General features: G+C 42.7%; 2 protein-coding genes across 6 annotated transcripts in view; both read right to left on the reverse strand.

The window, feature by feature from the left end:
* The window catches only part of ropn1l (rhophilin associated tail protein 1-like), a 6,114-nt gene extending 5,101 nt beyond the window's left edge, over positions 1 to 1,013 (reverse strand). For 2 of the 3 annotated variants that reach the window (XM_056584067.1, XM_056584069.1), the window contains exons 1-2: positions 540 to 1,003; positions 114 to 277 (exon numbers count right to left, since the gene is read on the reverse strand). In XM_056584067.1, the coding sequence (XP_056440042.1) occupies positions 114 to 244 (131 nt within the window). In that variant the 5' untranslated portion in view covers positions 245 to 277; positions 540 to 1,003. Of the gene's footprint in view, positions 1 to 113; positions 278 to 539 lie in introns of all 3 variants that reach the window. The other variant, XM_056584068.1, reaches the window with a different exon arrangement.
* A 125-nt stretch (positions 1,014 to 1,138) lies between these two features.
* On the reverse strand, positions 1,139 to 17,209 carry nup58 (nucleoporin 58). 3 transcript variants are annotated; one of them, XM_056584064.1, is made up of 14 exons: positions 16,810 to 17,209; positions 16,139 to 16,293; positions 15,612 to 15,644; positions 15,049 to 15,324; positions 14,438 to 14,594; positions 14,229 to 14,294; positions 13,932 to 14,106; positions 13,549 to 13,628; positions 13,046 to 13,164; positions 12,706 to 12,788; positions 11,712 to 11,913; positions 5,044 to 5,127; positions 3,309 to 3,404; positions 1,139 to 2,803 (listed from the first exon to the last, which is right to left on the reverse strand). In XM_056584064.1, the coding sequence occupies exons 1-14, from the start codon at positions 16,887 to 16,889 to the stop codon at positions 2,637 to 2,639; spliced, it is 1,773 nt and encodes a 590-aa protein (XP_056440039.1). In that variant the 5' UTR covers positions 16,890 to 17,209; the 3' UTR covers positions 1,139 to 2,636. The 3 variants fall into 3 exon arrangements, with proteins under 3 accessions (XP_056440039.1, XP_056440040.1, XP_056440041.1); XM_056584065.1 differs by lacking the exon at positions 5,044 to 5,127 and having other exon boundaries at positions 1,140 to 2,803; XM_056584066.1 differs by lacking the exons at positions 3,309 to 3,404; positions 5,044 to 5,127 and having other exon boundaries at positions 1,142 to 2,803.
* Positions 17,210 to 18,428: the final 1,219 nt, after the last annotated feature.

Genomic DNA, 18,428 nt, shown 5'->3' on the forward strand with positions numbered 1-18,428 from the left:
GGGACTGCAGCCTATCAATGCATTTATAATGGCCAATAAATCCCCAAATGACACACATATGCATTACTTGAATTGAAACACGATAGCCTAATATATTAAGCGATTTATCTCACGCTGCAGACCACTGCAGCACATCCTTGGGCTGGGTCCTGATGGCTGCCTTGGTGTACTGTTTCAGGATGTCGGGCAGTTCAGTGGGAATTGCGATCTGCTGGCTGCAGTACATGGTATCTGGAGGAGGCATGGCTGCAGAAACACCAATTCATACAGAAATAATCTGTAAGAGAAATAAGAAGCAAACCCTGATCAAAAAACTACATAATTAACAAGTGTATGTAATGTTCTTCCAACTATCTATTGTAACCCATTCGTGTGTGTGCCACCCCAGCCCCTGTAATTTTGTTAAAGTAGAGACTAGGAAGGTTTGTTTTCATTCATTTCTGGTGACCTCTACTCTTACGAAGACTGGTTTTCTTACGTTGAGTTTGATATATTTTAAATACTGTTACCACGTTAAACAGACAACTTTTGTCACTCACCTGTTGTACTGGTTTATGTTTACGTCCCTTATTTCTTCTATACAGTCACTAGGGTCGTAATATAAATTCAATAAATATATAAAAGGTAAATATGTAATATGAGTACTGCACGTCCTCCTGCAGAATCCAGATATTTACCTTTAAAATAATTTAAAGATCGGGATGGTCGCAGATGCTAGTAAGCCCACGAAGAATTATTGCATTAATATAATGTAGTTAGAAGCAAATGAGCAGAACATTAAGACGGGCTCAAGCTAAAATTTGCTTATATCTCACACGCACACACTAGCTAGGCGAAACAGGTCCTGCTATCAAAGTGCTTTACTCCTAACTTTCATCTTGCAGGGCAGCGGTAAAGCGCCCAGAACCTTGTACGACGGTTTATCATTACGTCACCTGACCTGTGAATGTTGAATAACGACGGAATCATCGACTTCGACACCCAACGGATCCACGGAGCGGAGGACCTTATCCCTATGGCAACAAGGTGTTTATCAATAAAGCTCCGTCGCGTAGCAACCCAGGCGAAACGAGGCGGTGTCACGGCAGCCGAGTACAGTCGACAACCATCATACACGATGGCGGGCGAATAAAGTTTAAGGTTTAGAAGGCAGACATCTCAAGTACTTTATTTATAAAGAGAAGTTGTTGAAAATACAGGTTGACACTAACAGAAAAATGGGGGAAAAAATATCACAAGTCCAAGTATTTGGTAGCAGACAGATGTTTGAATAGAGAAAAAAAAACACAATTTTTTCAGACTCATCAGGACAAAATAAGACGTCAAACGATAAAGACAGACTATATTTCATACTAGTACACAGCAGGCACATTCACAAAGTCACTGCCAGCACATTCTCTAGCAAGTGCAAACAAAATGCTTATGACTTGTACACACGTTGGTTGCCTACAGGGAGCAGATGGAAGAATCAGTGTGTCCAATCAATCCCTTTCAGACTCAAACACTTACAAACCACCTAATATCAAGAACACAATATTCCTTCCAATTCGGTTTGCCCCCAATGGTAGACATTTCAACAGTCACAGAAAGTGTGTTTGGAACACAATCTTACAAAACTGGCTGGACGCTATAGAGACGACAACATAGGGTTGTCTGGACTTCAGGGACTACTCCCCCCCCATGTGCTGGTTACCCTCCTAACAAAATTAAGGTTTTCTCCATTGGATACAAAAATAAAACTGTGCTTATCCCCCCCGCCCCAAAAAAGACCCTTCCTGGGGTACCGTCTCCTGTCCCTACAAAAGTCTTGAATCAGATTACATTTTGAGATGGAAACGCCCCAACCGCTCTGTCAGGTTGAAACCACACACATTCATTCCCTTGTATCCGCTTTAAGTAACATAATTGGTGGTTACTTGCTTGAAATTTATTCAAATTGTTTAATGGTAAGGAGTCTTATCTGAATTATGCAAATGACCCAGGATGCAAATGTTCCCTGGCGATTTTCTTGAATACTTGACGCATCACCTGTATTTATTAAGTTGAGCATTACTAAAAGCACTGCGGTGCTTAAAAAGCAAAGGTACTCGAGCAGCAATACCGAGCCGATGCCAATGGACGAAGTCATGCTTTCAATGCAACGCAAGCAGCAAAATGCTACCTTCCCATCAGACCGAATGCCGTAAAAGGTAAACAATGACCACACTACACCGTCTCTCAAAGTGGACGATATACGTCCGTAGGTCTAAACAGCAGATACATTCCGTCAGTGAAGCCACAACTGCTTGCACTGAACACCCCACAAAACTCACTTGTACTATACATCTTAGGAACTTCCAAAGAAAAACATTTAAAACCAATACAGGAAACCATATATAAAGACGAGCTACACTGGCAACTACAATTCAATTGTGGGAGATGAAAACAGTTTGATAAAACTAAACAAAAACATGTTCAAAACGCTGTCGCTTTTGTGCTCTAACCTCAGATCCAGATGCTGTTAATGTTAGCAGATGGGAGACGCAACAATCTCCGAGGGCCAATTTGCCTAACCACAACTTAAGGTATGTAACTCTCAATGCGTTTTTATGTTCTCTATGTTTTTCTCGTTCTCTCAGTGGTCGACGCTGACGTTTCTATCTCTTGCCCCTCTTATTGCCTACGGGGGGCTTCTTGAGCTGGAGGGCGCCCGGCGTACCGAAGCCCACCGCGGGGGGGTTGGAGACACCGAACGTCAGCCCGGCCGAGGCGTTGAGGCCCGGGCTGCTGAAGTTGAAGCCCGAGGTGTTGCTGCTACCGAAGCCTGGATGGGACGGAGAGAGGCAGAGAGGGAGAGACGGACACAGAGAGATAAGGTTCAGAATGTATACAGAAAATAATACCCCCACTTATAACCGATAACATCCATCTAAATAAGGACCAGAGCGAGAGCTAGAGAGAAGAGATCATTACTTTCCATGATAGGTTAATAGATCTTTTAAACTGTCCTTACTGTAAAATAACATGGTATTTACCATTTAGAAGACAATTCTATCCAAGGTGACTTGGAGCACAGTCAGTTACATATGGATTGTGGAGGAATTAAGCAGCAGGTAGAGGTGACGCATGCTACTCAAGGACGCCTACCGGTACACTGTGGACATGGGGCATCGAACCCAGTTACTTTCGGCTGGGAGTCGAACACCCCAGGAGCCACTCCACTAACCTGGCCCAAAACGAGATACAGAGGTTTTGTTTTCCTGCTGGTTTGACACAGGTATGCGTGTGTGTGAGTCTCCCGAGGCGCGCACCGAGTTAAGTGCATGTACCTGCACTCAGACTGCCTCCTGTGGGCTTACTGGTGGAGAAGCCGAAAGTGGAGCCCCCCGTTCCCACCCCGCCAAACCCCGGAACCCCACCATAACCTGTGGTGGAGAGAGACAGGGAGGTTAACTCTGGTGTTGGCACACACACACACACACACACACACACACACACACACACACACACACACACACACACACACACACACACACACACACACACCACACACACACACACACACACACACACACACACACACACAGCAAAAGATGAGTCCCAGAAAGTAGCGGCAGAGCTTCTATAAGAGGCACACAATCACACATGAACAAAAGCTATTTTCACACAGCACTATGCGCAGGCCAAGACTGCCATTAGAATTAACAAGGCGGAACACAGTGAGTCAAAGGATGGATTGCACTGCACCGCCATTGCATAGCAATGTCAAAATAAAACCGAATGCATGGGAAAGCAGATCGAATGGGACGCTGAATCGCATCCAGACTGCTCACAAAAACCACATTTTCATGGCGAGTGTCCCATGGCCACCCTAGACTCGACATGTCACAACTTTAACCGGTGGTTTGGCTGCATATCGTCGTGGTGAGGAGGAAACTACAATGGCCTTGAGATGTAGCCACGGCACGATGTTTTACGCAGTCAAACTGACAGCAACGTCGCTTGTTCTCGTGCATTCGTCTACTAAACTACTACTGCTGCTCTTGGATCTAGTAGTCCTACTGCGTTAAGGCAGAACTTCTAATGGAAGATGGCACTGACCCTGTTCCGGAAACCCAAAGTGAGTTACGGAGATACTCTACCTAAGGGAGGGTGATTTGCACAGTAAAATAAGTAGTTGAAGATTCAGAAGGGATTTTGATTAAATGTATTCTTTCAGTGGCTCGTCTGCAAGGTATTGGTTTAGACCTCTGTTGACCCCTTTTTACAGCTAGGGTTGATGCTGGCAAAGTTTGACTTCACCAATCACGTGCTGTAAGATCCGTTTCCAGCAACATGATTGTTTGAAACATATGAAGTGAAAGAAAGCAAAACACCCGTTCACTAAGGACTGTGCTCGTCTGCCTTCAGACTTTAAATAATTAAATAACAGTCTGATCTTTGTGAGCAACTTGCCTGAGCAAGGCTGGGCTGAGAAGTTCAAGAATTTTTCCCAGAGTCATCACTTGTTAGTAAAAAATATTTCACTTAAACGGATTTGGCCAGTTTGCGAAGACAATAGAATAATAATTGAATAGATAATTGTTGACATTGCCTACGTTGAGATGCAAATCAGACATGATTTTGTTCAACTCGCTCCAACAAATTCGATGATCCTTTGACATCCATTCTATTCCAATGTGTTAAGTAACTCCCATAGCTGTACCTTTGTTTTGTCCAACAAAGTAAGTGAACAACAGCTTTTTCTCCAGTAGTGCCAACAAATTAACAAACCTGCTCGTCAAATTTGCGAGAAGGTGAGAGTCGAACGAAATCCTGACTTATTTACGTTGACTGGGAATTTCAATAATCAACCATTCCATCAAGGGACTTTTTTTTGGAATTTCTTTCATCAATTTGATCCACTCACAAATTAAAAAGTGATGGCTGCGTCAAAAACTTTGAATAGACAATACAAAGCTTCTAATAGTGAAACTATTGAAATAAATTGCTTAAGAAGGAGGAAACACAAAGGGAAACAAGTCTATGATGAAGCATGATGAAAAAGATGAACAGAGGCAGTACCTCCAAGGCTGGAAGAGCCCAGGTTAGTACCGACTCCCGAGGCAAAGGGGTTCCCGAACCCTGCACCCAAGGGTGCCTGGGACCCTGAGTCAGAGGGAGAAAGAGAGAGAGAGGAGAGAGAGAGAGAGAGCATACGCTTAACTCCTCCAAAGTTCAAGTTTGAAATAACTGGAGCAAAAACTAGACACTACGTTATGTAAAGCAGGCGAAGGACTTGTAACTTTAATGAATAATGAAAAGCTTATCTTTCTGCAGGGTTGCATTCTCTGTGTAATACCGTACTTCACTTGCTGAGGTGCTAAACCAAATGAGCCAGTCAGAGCCACGATGGCACCTTATAAATGATGTGGATGTCAAAACTGATGGCAGAATAGACTGATAATTAGGGACAAAGCAATTGTTAGTACAGTCCACTAAACTATCTCCATTGATCTTACCCTCAACCAAGTTTGATTAATCGAATGACTCTAACATGCATTATCAACAAGATTGATTCAATTGTCAGCCAACATTAGCAGTCATCATTTGTCATGAATCGTATTGGAAACTTCACTACTATATGAGGGACTATGGGTGTAAAACAGCCATTTGCTCAAACCTAGGACGTAACATCTCTCCTTGTTTTACATAAGGTTAATGTAATTTATACACTATCCCTTTCCCTGTTTAACAAAGATATTTGATTTAAGCCCAGAAATATTAATCCCTAAACACTTAAGCATTAATGACATGACAAGGTTGAGATGGCTTGGCACCTGGGCCAGACTGCCTCTCTGAACCGTTTATACTTGACCCCTTCTGTGACAGGGGTAAGGCATTGTAGGTGAGGTCAGAGTTTTGGGTTTGAGTTTTGTCTTAGATCTCCAAATGGGCCAAATTAATCTTGTGTGGAGCGATCACCAAAACGACAGAAGCTTCCAAGGAAAAGGTATTCGATCAAACTTGACACAAGATTATGGTCACATTAATAATAATTACCGGTAACTAAAAGTTGGTACAAAAATAAGCACACATAATATTTAAATGTTGAGTTCCTTTTATGTGGCTCTTTTTTTTTTTCTCAGGGTGAAATGCTTCTGCACTGTTAAGGGGTGAAGATGACCCTTACATTGATTAAATTGATTATCAGCAATCAATCGTCTGAAAGGCAACATTTTAGGCCCAAGTCGTGTGCACTTGGCATAGGATGTCAATTTTTTGTTGCTAGTTCTTTCACTCAGAAACCTGTCTTGTTTCCTTTTAGCCACACACCCAATTTTGACATGATTTCCAATCAGTCTACATGTTGAAAAGCTCAAGTCAAAAAAGAAACAAGGACAAAAAGGTTTCTTCATTTAAAAACGGATTTATTGTCAGTTATAATATGCAATTCCATTTACATAATAAAAACAAAGTTTTTGTTTTTTTTAACAGAACTGATTGTTAATTCCTAGTCACTATTGCATTTGACACGTTTTTCAAAAACCTCCAAGATTGAGAGTGAATGAACTAGCGTATGCCAAAAAAATGCATCACATGAACCAGTAATTGAAAAAAGCATAAGAAGGCACACCATAATCATATATTAAACATACTGTATTGACAGGCATAGGTTATATAGGAATAAACACACGCATCTTTAAAAACAAAAGCATTCAATATTTAGATTAAAAAAGGATATAAGTAGCATCTGTGATTCCCTGTCAAGTGTACATGACTACATGAAAATGGGAGAGAGAGGAAGGAAGTGTGGGAGGGTGGGGGGCGGGGTCCATTTAATTATTACAATTGGAGTGATAAACTAATGAACTCTGTCATTGCATGCTCTCTATCAACTCCTGCCCCCAGTTTACGTATGGCAAACAATCAGTTAGACCCGGGAACTCACTCAATGCTAGTACTTCCAACAAACCAAGTTCAAATAAATAAAAACACTGACAAGTTGCTGTCTGGGATTCAAATATTTGTATACATACGACAAAACAGTCATTCAAAACGGTGCAAACCGGCCGATAGCTCTACTTACAACCTGGTCTGAAATATCTGAATTTTGAGTTCATCATTTGTTTAGGTAAGGATTTGGAATACCATATAAAATGAGCAAAGGTGGATACAATTTATGTAAATCACATTTTCAGGAACACTTCTTAACTAAGTGCCAGTAGAATCTCCTCCACAAAATAGCGTCACAGCATTTCAAGAGAGAACTCATCCTACATTCCTACAAGAAAACGACCACAAGTGATCACGCAAGGTTTGTGGTTTGACTTTTCCAAACCGGGCCACTTCAGTAGTATCGACCGACAAAGCATGTTACAAAACCCTAAAAAGGTGCACAAACTGTGTGGTTTCTTAAATAATACTATGGCCTGGACAGCCAGGTACAATGTGATGGTCAAAAAAATGATCAACTAGAAAAGGTCCAAAATGGGATCAAGCATCACTGAGGTGATTTGGCCTATTACATTTAAAAGTGACCGAAAGAACAGCGATACAATTCTGTTTGGCTTGAGGGTCTGAGTTATAAAACTACCATCATATAGGATTGGGAGTAAGAATTGTTTCACACACACACACACACACACACACACACACACACACACACACACACCACACACACACACACACACACACACACACACACACACACACACACACACACACACACACACACACACACACACACACTAAATTCAAAACCAGCAGAAAATGGCTACCTGACATGGATCAGCAACTGTACTAAATATATATTCCTAACTACAGAGTTCCACAAATCAAACCAGAACAATCAAACTTGTCTTGCTTGCCAAACGAATGACAGTGACATAACCTGCATTTAGGATACAATATGCAAGACACGGTGTAGCACCTTGTGCTCAAGCCTTGAAATCGGTACCATGTAAAAACACTGCATTGTCTTTGTTGAGGAGGATGAGATAGAACAGTAATACTTAGATTTAGTTTGGCATAAAATCCTCTCATTTGTCTTCAAGAAGCATTAAATAAGATGGGCCAACTCAGTCCCTCTCTGGAATAAGTTAAAAGTTGGTGTATTCACGTGATCATCCATTCATTAAAATTCTATCTGAATGGATGAAAACTAAAACCAAAGGGTGTTCAATCTAGTCCAACTTGGACTTGGTCCAACTAGCATTTGAAATTGTAGCCCTTAAAGAACAAAAATATAATACTATTGAAACAGTTAGGCACACAACATTTTACAGTTAGTAAATGTCTTGCTGTTGGTTCAGTCTGCTAGCTCAGCAGCATCTAGCTCTCCAGCATCAAACACACACCAGCACACTGCTGAAGCTTAGGTTCCACTTTAGGTAAAGGAAAGTCCCAGACTGGATGGTACTTAAAACACGTTTAAATGAAAGTGATACTTTCATGATGACATTTTCAATGCGTGACTTGGGAAAAAACCCTTGATCTTGGGGAACCACGCGACTAGACTAAGCCGACGTATGCTATAACCTGAAATGCGTTCGCACCGTTAACCACACCTTTTTCCCCAGGCACTAATTTCTCAAACTGCCTTCTACACACACACACAATAACGCCACTTCAACCAAAGTGTTAGTGTGTCAACCTCAAGGTTGCAAACAAATACTAGAACATTTACCATTCTTGGCATGTACAGACAGATGTGCAATGGTACTAGTGTGTATGAGGGTTGAGCGATTTTCTTATAGAACAGTATGTCAAGGTCGTACAAAATGATGACGTGTCCGAATCAATTACGCCTTGTTAAAAGCACCACTCAAATTATTTTTCTGACTTATTCAAGTTTCCCTAACTGCTACTGTTCTTGGGTAGTGCTCACTGTCTGCTGCCGTCATTTGAGGTTTGAGAATTTGATCTGACGTCGGCCTAGTGGGATGAGCCTGATCACAAGGTACAAGCCTATGATACTGATGGTACTAAAATGGCAGCTAGCACCATCACCTCGAAAGGAGCTAGCAGAGGAACAAAAACAAATAACATAATTCTCTGACACACAACATGCATGTAGTGCTTATTGGAAAGCAAAAGGCAGAATTAATGAATGATCATTTGCATATCTTTTATTTAATTCTCAATTGAATGCCAGCTGAAATTCCCTGTTCTTTCTTCTACCCAAGATTAGCCCTACTTTCAGGATTTTATGGTTGATATTTGCGCAGCTTTTATTTTTTTGCCTTTATACATATTGATGAAAGATAAAGGGCTGATGGATTTCTTTCTCAATCCACAGCCGTATATGGCAGGTACGATGAGATCATATTAGTAAGGCAACATTATATCCTATACTTAATCAGCATACATACTGAATATGGAGAAAAAAAACATGAAAAATGCTATTGCTCTCCTCCAGTTTGTTTGCCAAGTTGCTCCATCTTCCGGTTAAACTGCTTGCCAAAATCACCCAATTTGAGGCAACGAGATATAACGCAGATTTAATAATTCCTTTCGGCTTATAGCCTAGCCTACTCAAAGTTATGAATAGCAAGCTTATGAAAGTCATAATTCATCGCTAGTATAATAAAGTAACATGCCTAGCGGCCTATTGCTGTATTTGTTAATGGTTTTATTATGTATGAAAGAAAAATGGGGAAATAAGTGATTTGCAGACGATGGCTTTCACCCTGTGGCAGAATAGAGCATAGCAGCTGATGGCACATTGGAAATGTGTTCTCGCATAATTGTGAATAACGAGTTGCGGTTGATCCGTAACACTCAATGCTAAATGGTAAAAAAATAACAAGTAAATCGCCCAACCCTAGTGTGAATGTTAGATCAATCAAAAAAGGAAATAATTCAAGCCCTGCACATTGCGTTGCTGACGGTTTTGTGTATCACAGATCTTGTAACAGTCTCAGCATCCATAGCATTTCTGGTGTTAAAATAAGTTAAAGTGACGGTTATAGTTAGATAAATACACACATAAAAGTGAATTATCTTTCTGGTATATTACCATGAAAAATGTTCTAAACCCTGTTGCCCAAAATAGAATGGACATATTGCTTTAAATATTCATAGTGAAGTAGCTGAAACACTGCGTTGTTGTGACTGGACATATGTTTACAAATCAAATGACTTGAAGTGCCATAAAAAAAAAAAAGGCAACATGTTTTTTGTTCAGCTTTTCTTCTTAAAATGGTTCAACAGCTGTGGTTCTAAATATATGCTCAACCTGAAAGCGTACACAAAATAACTTTAGACTTGCTTGAACAAGAGAACTGTGCGACAATATACTACTCAAACCCACAAATAAATATTTTAAAAAAAAATCAAACACTGAATGCCAGTCTCATTGAATACTGAGATGGATGATGTACTTGGATGAGTCTACAGATAGTGCCAGCATTAGTGTTTGGGTACAGCATTGTAGTGCCGTTTCGGTGAATACTGATTCAGTGTATGAATGAGCAGCATGTAGGATAACAGCTTTAGGTTAAGGTTTAATCTCTGCCACATGCTTTAGGCCACACATATGTACCGAGGACATGATGACATATTTAAACAGCGGAGGATACAAGGCATTTGTAGGTTTCACGTTAAGTTGTGGCTAACATTTTTCGCATTTTGGCACAAATTTATACTAAGTTGTTTCTTCAACAAGAAATGTAAAGCGCAAATTTACGCATAGCTCTGGATAGAAATCAAGTCATGGGCCAATGAAAGCAGTATCCAGAAATAAAGGCAAATGTCGATGTTCTGAGAGCCAATATCCGCGGTGGATAATACTCTTAGTTCGTGGCTTGAAGACGAAAAACAAAACCACGCAGTGTAAGTCCAATGTCACTAGTACCTGACAAGACACAGCATCCCTACCCAAGAGGGTGCCCTTTTTTTGTTGGGTAACAGTAAGAGCTACATTATTTACACTTCACATACACCAGTTTAACTTTAGGGCAAACGTACCGGGAACCTCCCCCTCCCAACATACACACAACCCTGTTTATCTATATTGAACAGCAAAATGCCAACACGCGTATCCATGCCAATTGTAATGACCTTCACTCATTTTACTCAACTGTTTAGATACAATATCAGTCATTGACTACTTAAGACCCTCCCTTAATTAAGTTACAAGTCACCAATCAAGCAAAGTCAGATGGAGAAATTTAGTACTTAAAAAGGAACCAGTGACTTGCCTGCTTTCTGTTTGCTATTGTCATCATCCATCGCTAGTAGACCTTCTGTTGGAGGAGTGCCTTGCACTCACTAAACACACTACAAGTTGCATTGCCTTCATATGTCCACCAGAGGGCCATTTCCTATCAAGTACATCTGGTGTTCCCACCACACTAGGGTTTTGTGAGGTCAGAGACAAAGCAGCAAAGAAATTAGTCCTGTCGGGACTTTGGCACCACATTTATTATCACGATCGGCTTCTTCGTCTCTGCATCCAAGACCGACCGAATACTACACTTCTCACACACACGCACACACACACTGTTGTGGCACTATATATTTTTATTAACTTTTGTCTAATCTATGCTCTTCCACTCATAAGTCTAGTCCCATATTCCATGCCCACCCCGCCCTCAACTCCAGCTAGACTCCATTCACTACAAGTGTATGAAGGGAAGGGGGAGTTGGGGAGGGACAGGGGGAAGGAGGGGGAGAGGGAGAGAGAGAGAGAGAGAGAGGGTTTCAGTTCAGAAGTGTCAGAAGGTTCTAGAACTTGAAGGCGGTCAGACCTGGAGCAGGCTGCTGCTGTTGCGTGAGCGTGGCTGCCATGGCAACCGCCGCGGCGTTGGGCACGCTGGAGAAGGGGGCGGGACCGGTGGTGAGGCGCGGCGTGCTCTGCCATTTCCTGTTGGAGGCCCGCTTGGACTCGAACACGTCGGTGGAGTCCTCCAAGTAGGCCCGTCGGTACGACAGATACTGGTGCTTCAGGATCTGTGGGCAGAACAAAGAGCGCCGAGCGAGACAGGATCATGAGGGCACGCCGGTGGGGTTAAACTCAGGAGGTTTACATGCTGTGGTTGGGCAAGGAATCTTGCACAAGTACTATGCCGTTTCCAGGTGGGCTGCATCCCCCACAACCGGCCCTCCATTGTGTGTGACTCAATGTGCAGGGCTACCCACAGCTGCCTGAAGGTGAGGCACGGCCCGCTGCTACACATCGTAGTCTCTACAAACAAACTTTTCACGACAATGTGCGCATCCTTTCAGGTCAGCATATGCATTCAAATCAGAAAATAGTATTTTATTATCCTTATACAATACAGGCTAATATAAATGATACACCGTAACGTATAGCCAAGTTTAACCCCAGGTGCCTGAAACACTTGTGAATTTTTTTTGGAGTTGTTTACTACTTAGAAACAGTGCCCCCTTCGGCTCCCTTTCCAACACTCGTAACTTTCCTACAAAATCTTCTATAGCCTGTTTGATTTGGTAGTAAAGCAAGCACATGATTATATTGCTTTGACTTCACGTCTGTCTTTAGAGTCAACTCAGAACGATGATTTGATTTTTCAAAACGATGGGTAGGCTTAAGTCCAATATGGCATTGCTCTTTCCCCCCTCCACTAAACTCGATGGTTAATCATTTGTTTTGTGTGAACAAGCCTGGCTGGAAGGGGAGGAGAAATCCAGGAAATGTATAGCAACGGCTAGGCGACCAATCAATGAACTCATGCTCATTCCCAGTACATGCATGTCTAAAGGAGGAAGAGGAAAACTCACCTTTACGTTCTCGTGGACAGACTGCAACTGTGCGGCCTGTGCCACAAAGGTTTGGTATAACTTCTGCATGGCCATGGACAGGTCTGTTATAACAAACGCACAAAAAGAGGATCATGTTATCTAAACACTAATGGTTCCAGCAGTCCAACTAGACCCTGGGATGGAAGTTGCTGAAACCAAACCGAGCTTGAATAGCAGAAATGACTTGGTCTACCAGGCTAAAGAGGGCCTATACAAAGATAATAGAATTGTAATAAACAAGTGGTTTGGGGTTAACGCAAGCAAGATATCAACGTAATTCAGCCTTGAACTGAGCATGGTGGGACGGTCAGCGGCCTACCCTGAGGGGTGATGTGTGAGCCGCTGCCCTGCGTGGTAAGGTGGTTCTCCAACTCCTCGATCTGCCGCCTGTATTGCTGGAGCTGCACCTCAAACTGCTCCACCAGGCAGCGGAAATAGCTATAAAAGGGAGAGACGACTGGTTGGTCTCAAATACAAACTCCTTACCACGCTCGTTCAGGAAGAACAAGGACAGAAGGACAAGGGTGATGAGATCAAGTGTAGGCAGGCATTGCATAAAAAGGTGCGAAGGGGCACGTTTGCGTAACATAAAGACAAGCTAAGAGGACTTATGATACATTATATGGACTTATGGTTCCGAGGCAGACAGAAGGGCAGAGGGAACTTCCATCGAGTAGCCAGTTTAAAATAAGCCATTCATCATAGGGCCAAGGTGATGGTCGCCTTGAACCTGATCCAACATGGATCAGTGAACGCATGGAAGCCTAAACGGTTTCCAACCGTCATTGTTGTTTCTGGACTACTCCCTGGTAGCGGACTTACTCTGCGGGAGCCGTGTTCTCGTGTTGCAACCCGGGGGGGATCTTCTGGGTGCGCAGCGCTATGTCAGCGTTTTTCAGCTCCTGTGAGCCGGAAAGGGACAGAGTTAATGATCTGAGCAAACCGCTGTTGGCTCAATTCACAAAAAAAGGGTGAACTGCAGTAAAACATTCTTAACCGAACAGAATCCATCCCAAACCTATTCCAACCTGAACAATTATACTACTCAATTTTTCGGACCACCAGGTTAAGGCCAGGGTTAGTGATATGGACACTTATTGCTTACCTGACTAACCCTTGCTTTAAAGCTCCTACTTTAAATTGAGGTTAAATACATCATTTCGTTAGCTCCTCATTATCCGATGCTCCATACTGGTTCTTCTTACCTGTGCGGTCTCCATCTTCAGCTTCTCTATGGCCAGGGCCTGCCGCTGCAGGCCGCTGGCGCTGACCGAGAGCAGCTGCTTGAGGCTCTTGATGTCCTCCTGCACTTTGCCCATGGACTTGGAGGACATCCGGCTGATGTCCTCCTGAACCTGCTTCTGCTCCTTCACAAACTTTCTGCCAGGGGAAGGGGGATGGCTATGGGTCGGTTCGGTTTTTTAAACAATATCATTGCATAACGTTTGTTTTCAGGTGACAATTGCATTATTTTACAATAACCATTGATCACTTAAACTCACTGGAAATTCTCCACATCCTGACAGATGATTGGAGGCAGGTTCTCATCTTTCAATGCTTTACTGTCCCTTTGAGAAACAAAGCAATGCAAGCAAAATACACAGTTAAAAATAGGCCAACCAAAATACTGCAGACCAATTGGTAAACAGTAGAAATTTCAGTTTACCCAAAAACAATGAAACGTTTAAAGAGCACCAATTCCAGGACTTACTGAGGATTGGCGCCCGATGACTTGTCGTTCTTCTTCTCTGAGGACGTGCTGAAGTCCACCCCACCCAGTCCCATGCTGAGAGCGGGAGCGGCGGCTTGGGGGGCTACCAGAGAACCCAGGGTCAGGCCCGCTCCTCCCAGTGTGGTCTGGCCCATACCTGCAAGAGAAGGCACACGCTCAGAGGTCACCCAGGAGGAGGCCATATTCAGACACCCACCCAGAGGAACAGATTTCTACTTCATTCATTATTTGTATTTGAACTGTAAATCTTCTTAGAGACTAACAATTAGGATTCAATTGTACAGTTATAACTTTTATTAAAGCATGAATCTTGTCAGGCTTCAGAAGCAATTGAAAACCAGAGGCAACGTCCGTGTATTTAGGAAGATGCGAGCAATTTCAGCTTGATTCACCTAAATAAATTCAGCCGTACATATATTACCAGACCAAAGTGGAGAAGCATAACGTCAACAGTGGACGCCAAACCCCATCAGTGACAGCAGACATAGCCAATTCGATACAGCCACAAAATAATCAACCATTTTTTAAAAAGGGAACCCCGTAACTTGGGGATAACAACAACAACAACTATAAGGCCTCGGGTTCCTCACCAGCCCCAGCGTTTGCAAAGAGACTGTTGCCCAACGAGAAGCCTGCGGGGGCCGCACTGCTGCCGGCGATGCTTCCGAGTCCCATGCCGAAGCCTGAGATGGCCGGCTGCTGCTGCTGAGGGGCCATGGAGCCCAGCATGGAGCCCAGCATCAGGCCCGTGGAGGCCGGGGCTGCAGCGGTGGTGGCGGCTGTGAGCGAGAAGGGCCCGGCTGAAGCAGCGGGCTTGTTGAAGGCCAGGCTGAAGCCGGTGGTGGCGGTCGCAGCAGCAGGGGCTCCTGGGGGAGGCAGCGCGCAAACAGTTGAATAAATATATTCAGTTTGGGATGTTTAATTGCCACAAATTGCGTGTGTGTGCACCGATGTTTAATTGGGATGTTTAATTGCACACACATTGCATGTGTGTGCACCAATGGCGTGTGAGGAGTGGCCGACGCATGAATGGAGACAATCTAATTTCAGATATCGTGTACATGAATGTGTTCGGCAGGCCTGGCTAGTGGCTACTGGATATTTTAAGCATGTCTCATATAATCTAAACGTATAGAAGAAAACACAACCTTACCTAATGTAAGCCCAACAGTGGGTGCCACAGCACCTGTAAGTTAGACAACATTTTCAGAAGATGAAATACATTGGTATAGCCTTGGAACCAGAAGAATTGGCAAGCTCATGTTATATTTGATCTATCATACGAGTCTGGCCCGCTTCTAATTCAGAAAGACTTCCAGCAGACTTGTCCCGGGTCAGGACAGTATAAAATGGGTTTACCATGTATCTGATATTGGGTATCAGATAAATGGTAAACATCAAAAGGGGGAGTTCCTCCGTAAAATCAATCAAAAGAACGCTGGGAGATTTACAACTTACGACTTGCACGTACCGCCGTACCACAAAAATGGATTACACCATAATATATTTCTAAGTTGTCAGTTTTAGGCATAAACATTCAAATATCACATTGTAGTAACATTTTCATCAACGTACAATTCTGTGATTTACCAACACCATGTATATGAGTTAACACCAAGTCTATCGAATAATACCAACTTCTTAATTGCTTGTTGATTTGTGTGCTACCCAAAGGTTTACCTGCGGCAGGTGTGCTGAAAGAGAAGCCTCCTGTGGGTTTCTGGCCGAAGAGACTGAGGGCTGGAGTGGCGGTTGCGGCCGCTGCCGGAGCGGCAGACGCTGCACCCAGTGCATTACCAAAGCTAAAGCCGGCATTGGCTGCAGGTGCGGGCGCACTAAGAGTGAGGAAAGAAAAACATTAGTTAGCCCCCAGGTTTTATCCAGATTATCCCATTTAAAACGGCAACCCAACCAAAAACGTCAGTATGCAGCATGTATGCATAGGATCAGAGAAGTGGAGGGCACCGACTCAAGTGCTTGTTCTGCTAAAAGACAATAAACGAATAACATAAATTAAGCCATAGATGGATTATGGTCGCAAGGTTCGATAGAAAGTTACCATCTTTATATGCATAGAATTAAACTTGTAATCTGGGTGAGAAAGATTCACTTTGTTTAACTTTTGCTATCACATGCGATTGTTGTTATTACTAACACATTCATCCATTGTCCTCTATGTATGTACGTTTGCTCAAAACCATGAGTATACTTTCCGTACATAAAAACATATGCATACATAGCAGGCAAATGTCATAAACAAGGGGTTGATTTATGCCAAAAGAAGAGTTATGACGTTAAGTATTCCCAATGCAGGGCCCACTATGGTTTCTCAAGCTAAACAAAACCATTACCTGGTCGCCCCACCAAACGCAAAGCCCCCACCGGCGGCGGGCGCCCCAATAGTCGTCGATCCGAAGTTAAAGCTAGACATTTTGTTGATTGTGCCCGTGTTCAGTTTGGGCTATTGTTTGATGTTCCAAGCCAGAAGTAATGGAGAATTATTACTGATGCTAGCTAGTTAGCTAGCAACCTCCAATACGCCCGCGTTAGGGCCCGATTTCAGATATTATTTTAATCATAATAGGCAAACAAGGTACGAGCAACTTTACATTGGCACCAGTTGTACATTATTCCAACGTTACTCAGTTACATCGCTCATGAATGGTCAACGCTGTTAAAAAGTGCAGGTTCGAGGCACGCATGCTATTTTTTGACTATTCCGCGCTCTCAATCTACTTCCCGGTTGGGTTACCTGGGGGTTTCTGGGAGATTTGTCTGAAACTACATTGACAATAATGCGTAGCGTTTTTTTGTAGTACATGGCGCAATCGCTGCAGCCTGTAGGACATGGACATCCAACCATAGATATATATAGAACGAACACTCGACTACATCATAATTTTGCATTAACTTTAGCCATTTCATTTTCGTATATATTCCTTTATATATATTTGTATGTATCTAGTATACTATTTGAAATTTGAAATAAGTTGCATGTAATTATAACAATTATTTAAAGTGTCTGCTATCGTGGGTAAATACGTTAGCTTAAGGCAGTGGCGTCCCTATGCTGTTTTATTCGGGGATAAAGCCTCGGATGTTATTTAATTAGCCCCGAATATGATCTTTGGGAAAAAAATAAATAATAAAAATAAAAATGTGTGTGTGTGTGGGTGTGTGTGTATAAGTGTAAGGTCTGCCTCACTTGTATTCATTTGCAATAACTTGAATGGAACTTTAGACATTTGGGGATAGCATAGCAGTCAGGTAGCTATTTAAAGCTATAATAAACCGCGTATTTCGTTTATTTAGATAAAGCATTATGAAAAAGTTTGCATGCACAATAAAGCATACACATACATTTGGTGCGCAGCATTTTCATTTTCACTCTGGGTTAAGCCCCGGATGTTTATGAAACCTAGAAATCCCCACCCAAATCTATTCTCTTGAGTAGAGGCAATAAAAATGCGATATGCATGTGTAGCAATGTAGAAGCATTTCTAAACAGTGTTGTTGAACATAGTGCTCTTGAACACCGCATGAAAATGGCCCAGTCCCCTAATCAAGCCCCTTATATAAAGCAGGTGTGATGTGCCTCAGTATGGCTTCGTCTCTGCTGTGGCTGGTGACCATCTTTAGGATAGCGACCGAGTGACTTGCATGCTTTCCCCCAAACCCGTGGTGGTGAGTAGTTTGTAGGCCACACCAATTGATCTACGTGCTGCTGCTGTTTTGAGTATTTATCGAACCAACTGGGGGTTAAATGTTTGTTTTTGATTGTTTGAATAGTTATTGTTTATTTAGGCTGGAGCTGGGTGCCAAACTGTAAGGAGGCTAGGCACCCCTGGTGAGGTCCCGTCACTTGCATGTGAGTTAAAGCACAGGGATATAACACGTTTTTCACCAGTTATAGTGTGTAGTGACTGTTGATGTGAGGCACTTTTTGTGAGTGGTAGCACCCCTAGGCACC

The sequence above is a fragment of the Gadus chalcogrammus genome, chromosome 23 (genome assembly GCF_026213295.1).
Source record: "Gadus chalcogrammus isolate NIFS_2021 chromosome 23, NIFS_Gcha_1.0, whole genome shotgun sequence".
Taxonomy (NCBI): Eukaryota; Metazoa; Chordata; class Actinopteri; order Gadiformes; family Gadidae; genus Gadus; species Gadus chalcogrammus.

Excerpts from the sequence above, each read along its gene's own strand:
- nup58 (XM_056584064.1), bottom strand. The coding sequence starts at position 16,889 with ATGTCTAGCTTTAACTTCGGATCGACGACTATTGGGGCGCCCGCCGCC. Across the intron at positions 15,325-15,611 it reads CACTGTTGGGCTTACATTAG|GAGCCCCTGCTGCTGCGACC; the intron begins GTAAGGTTGTGT and ends TGCCTCCCCCAG. Across the intron at positions 2,804-3,308 it reads AGGAGGCAGTCTGAGTGCAG|GCTTCGGTAGCAGCAACACC; the intron begins GTACATGCACTT and ends CGTCCCATCCAG.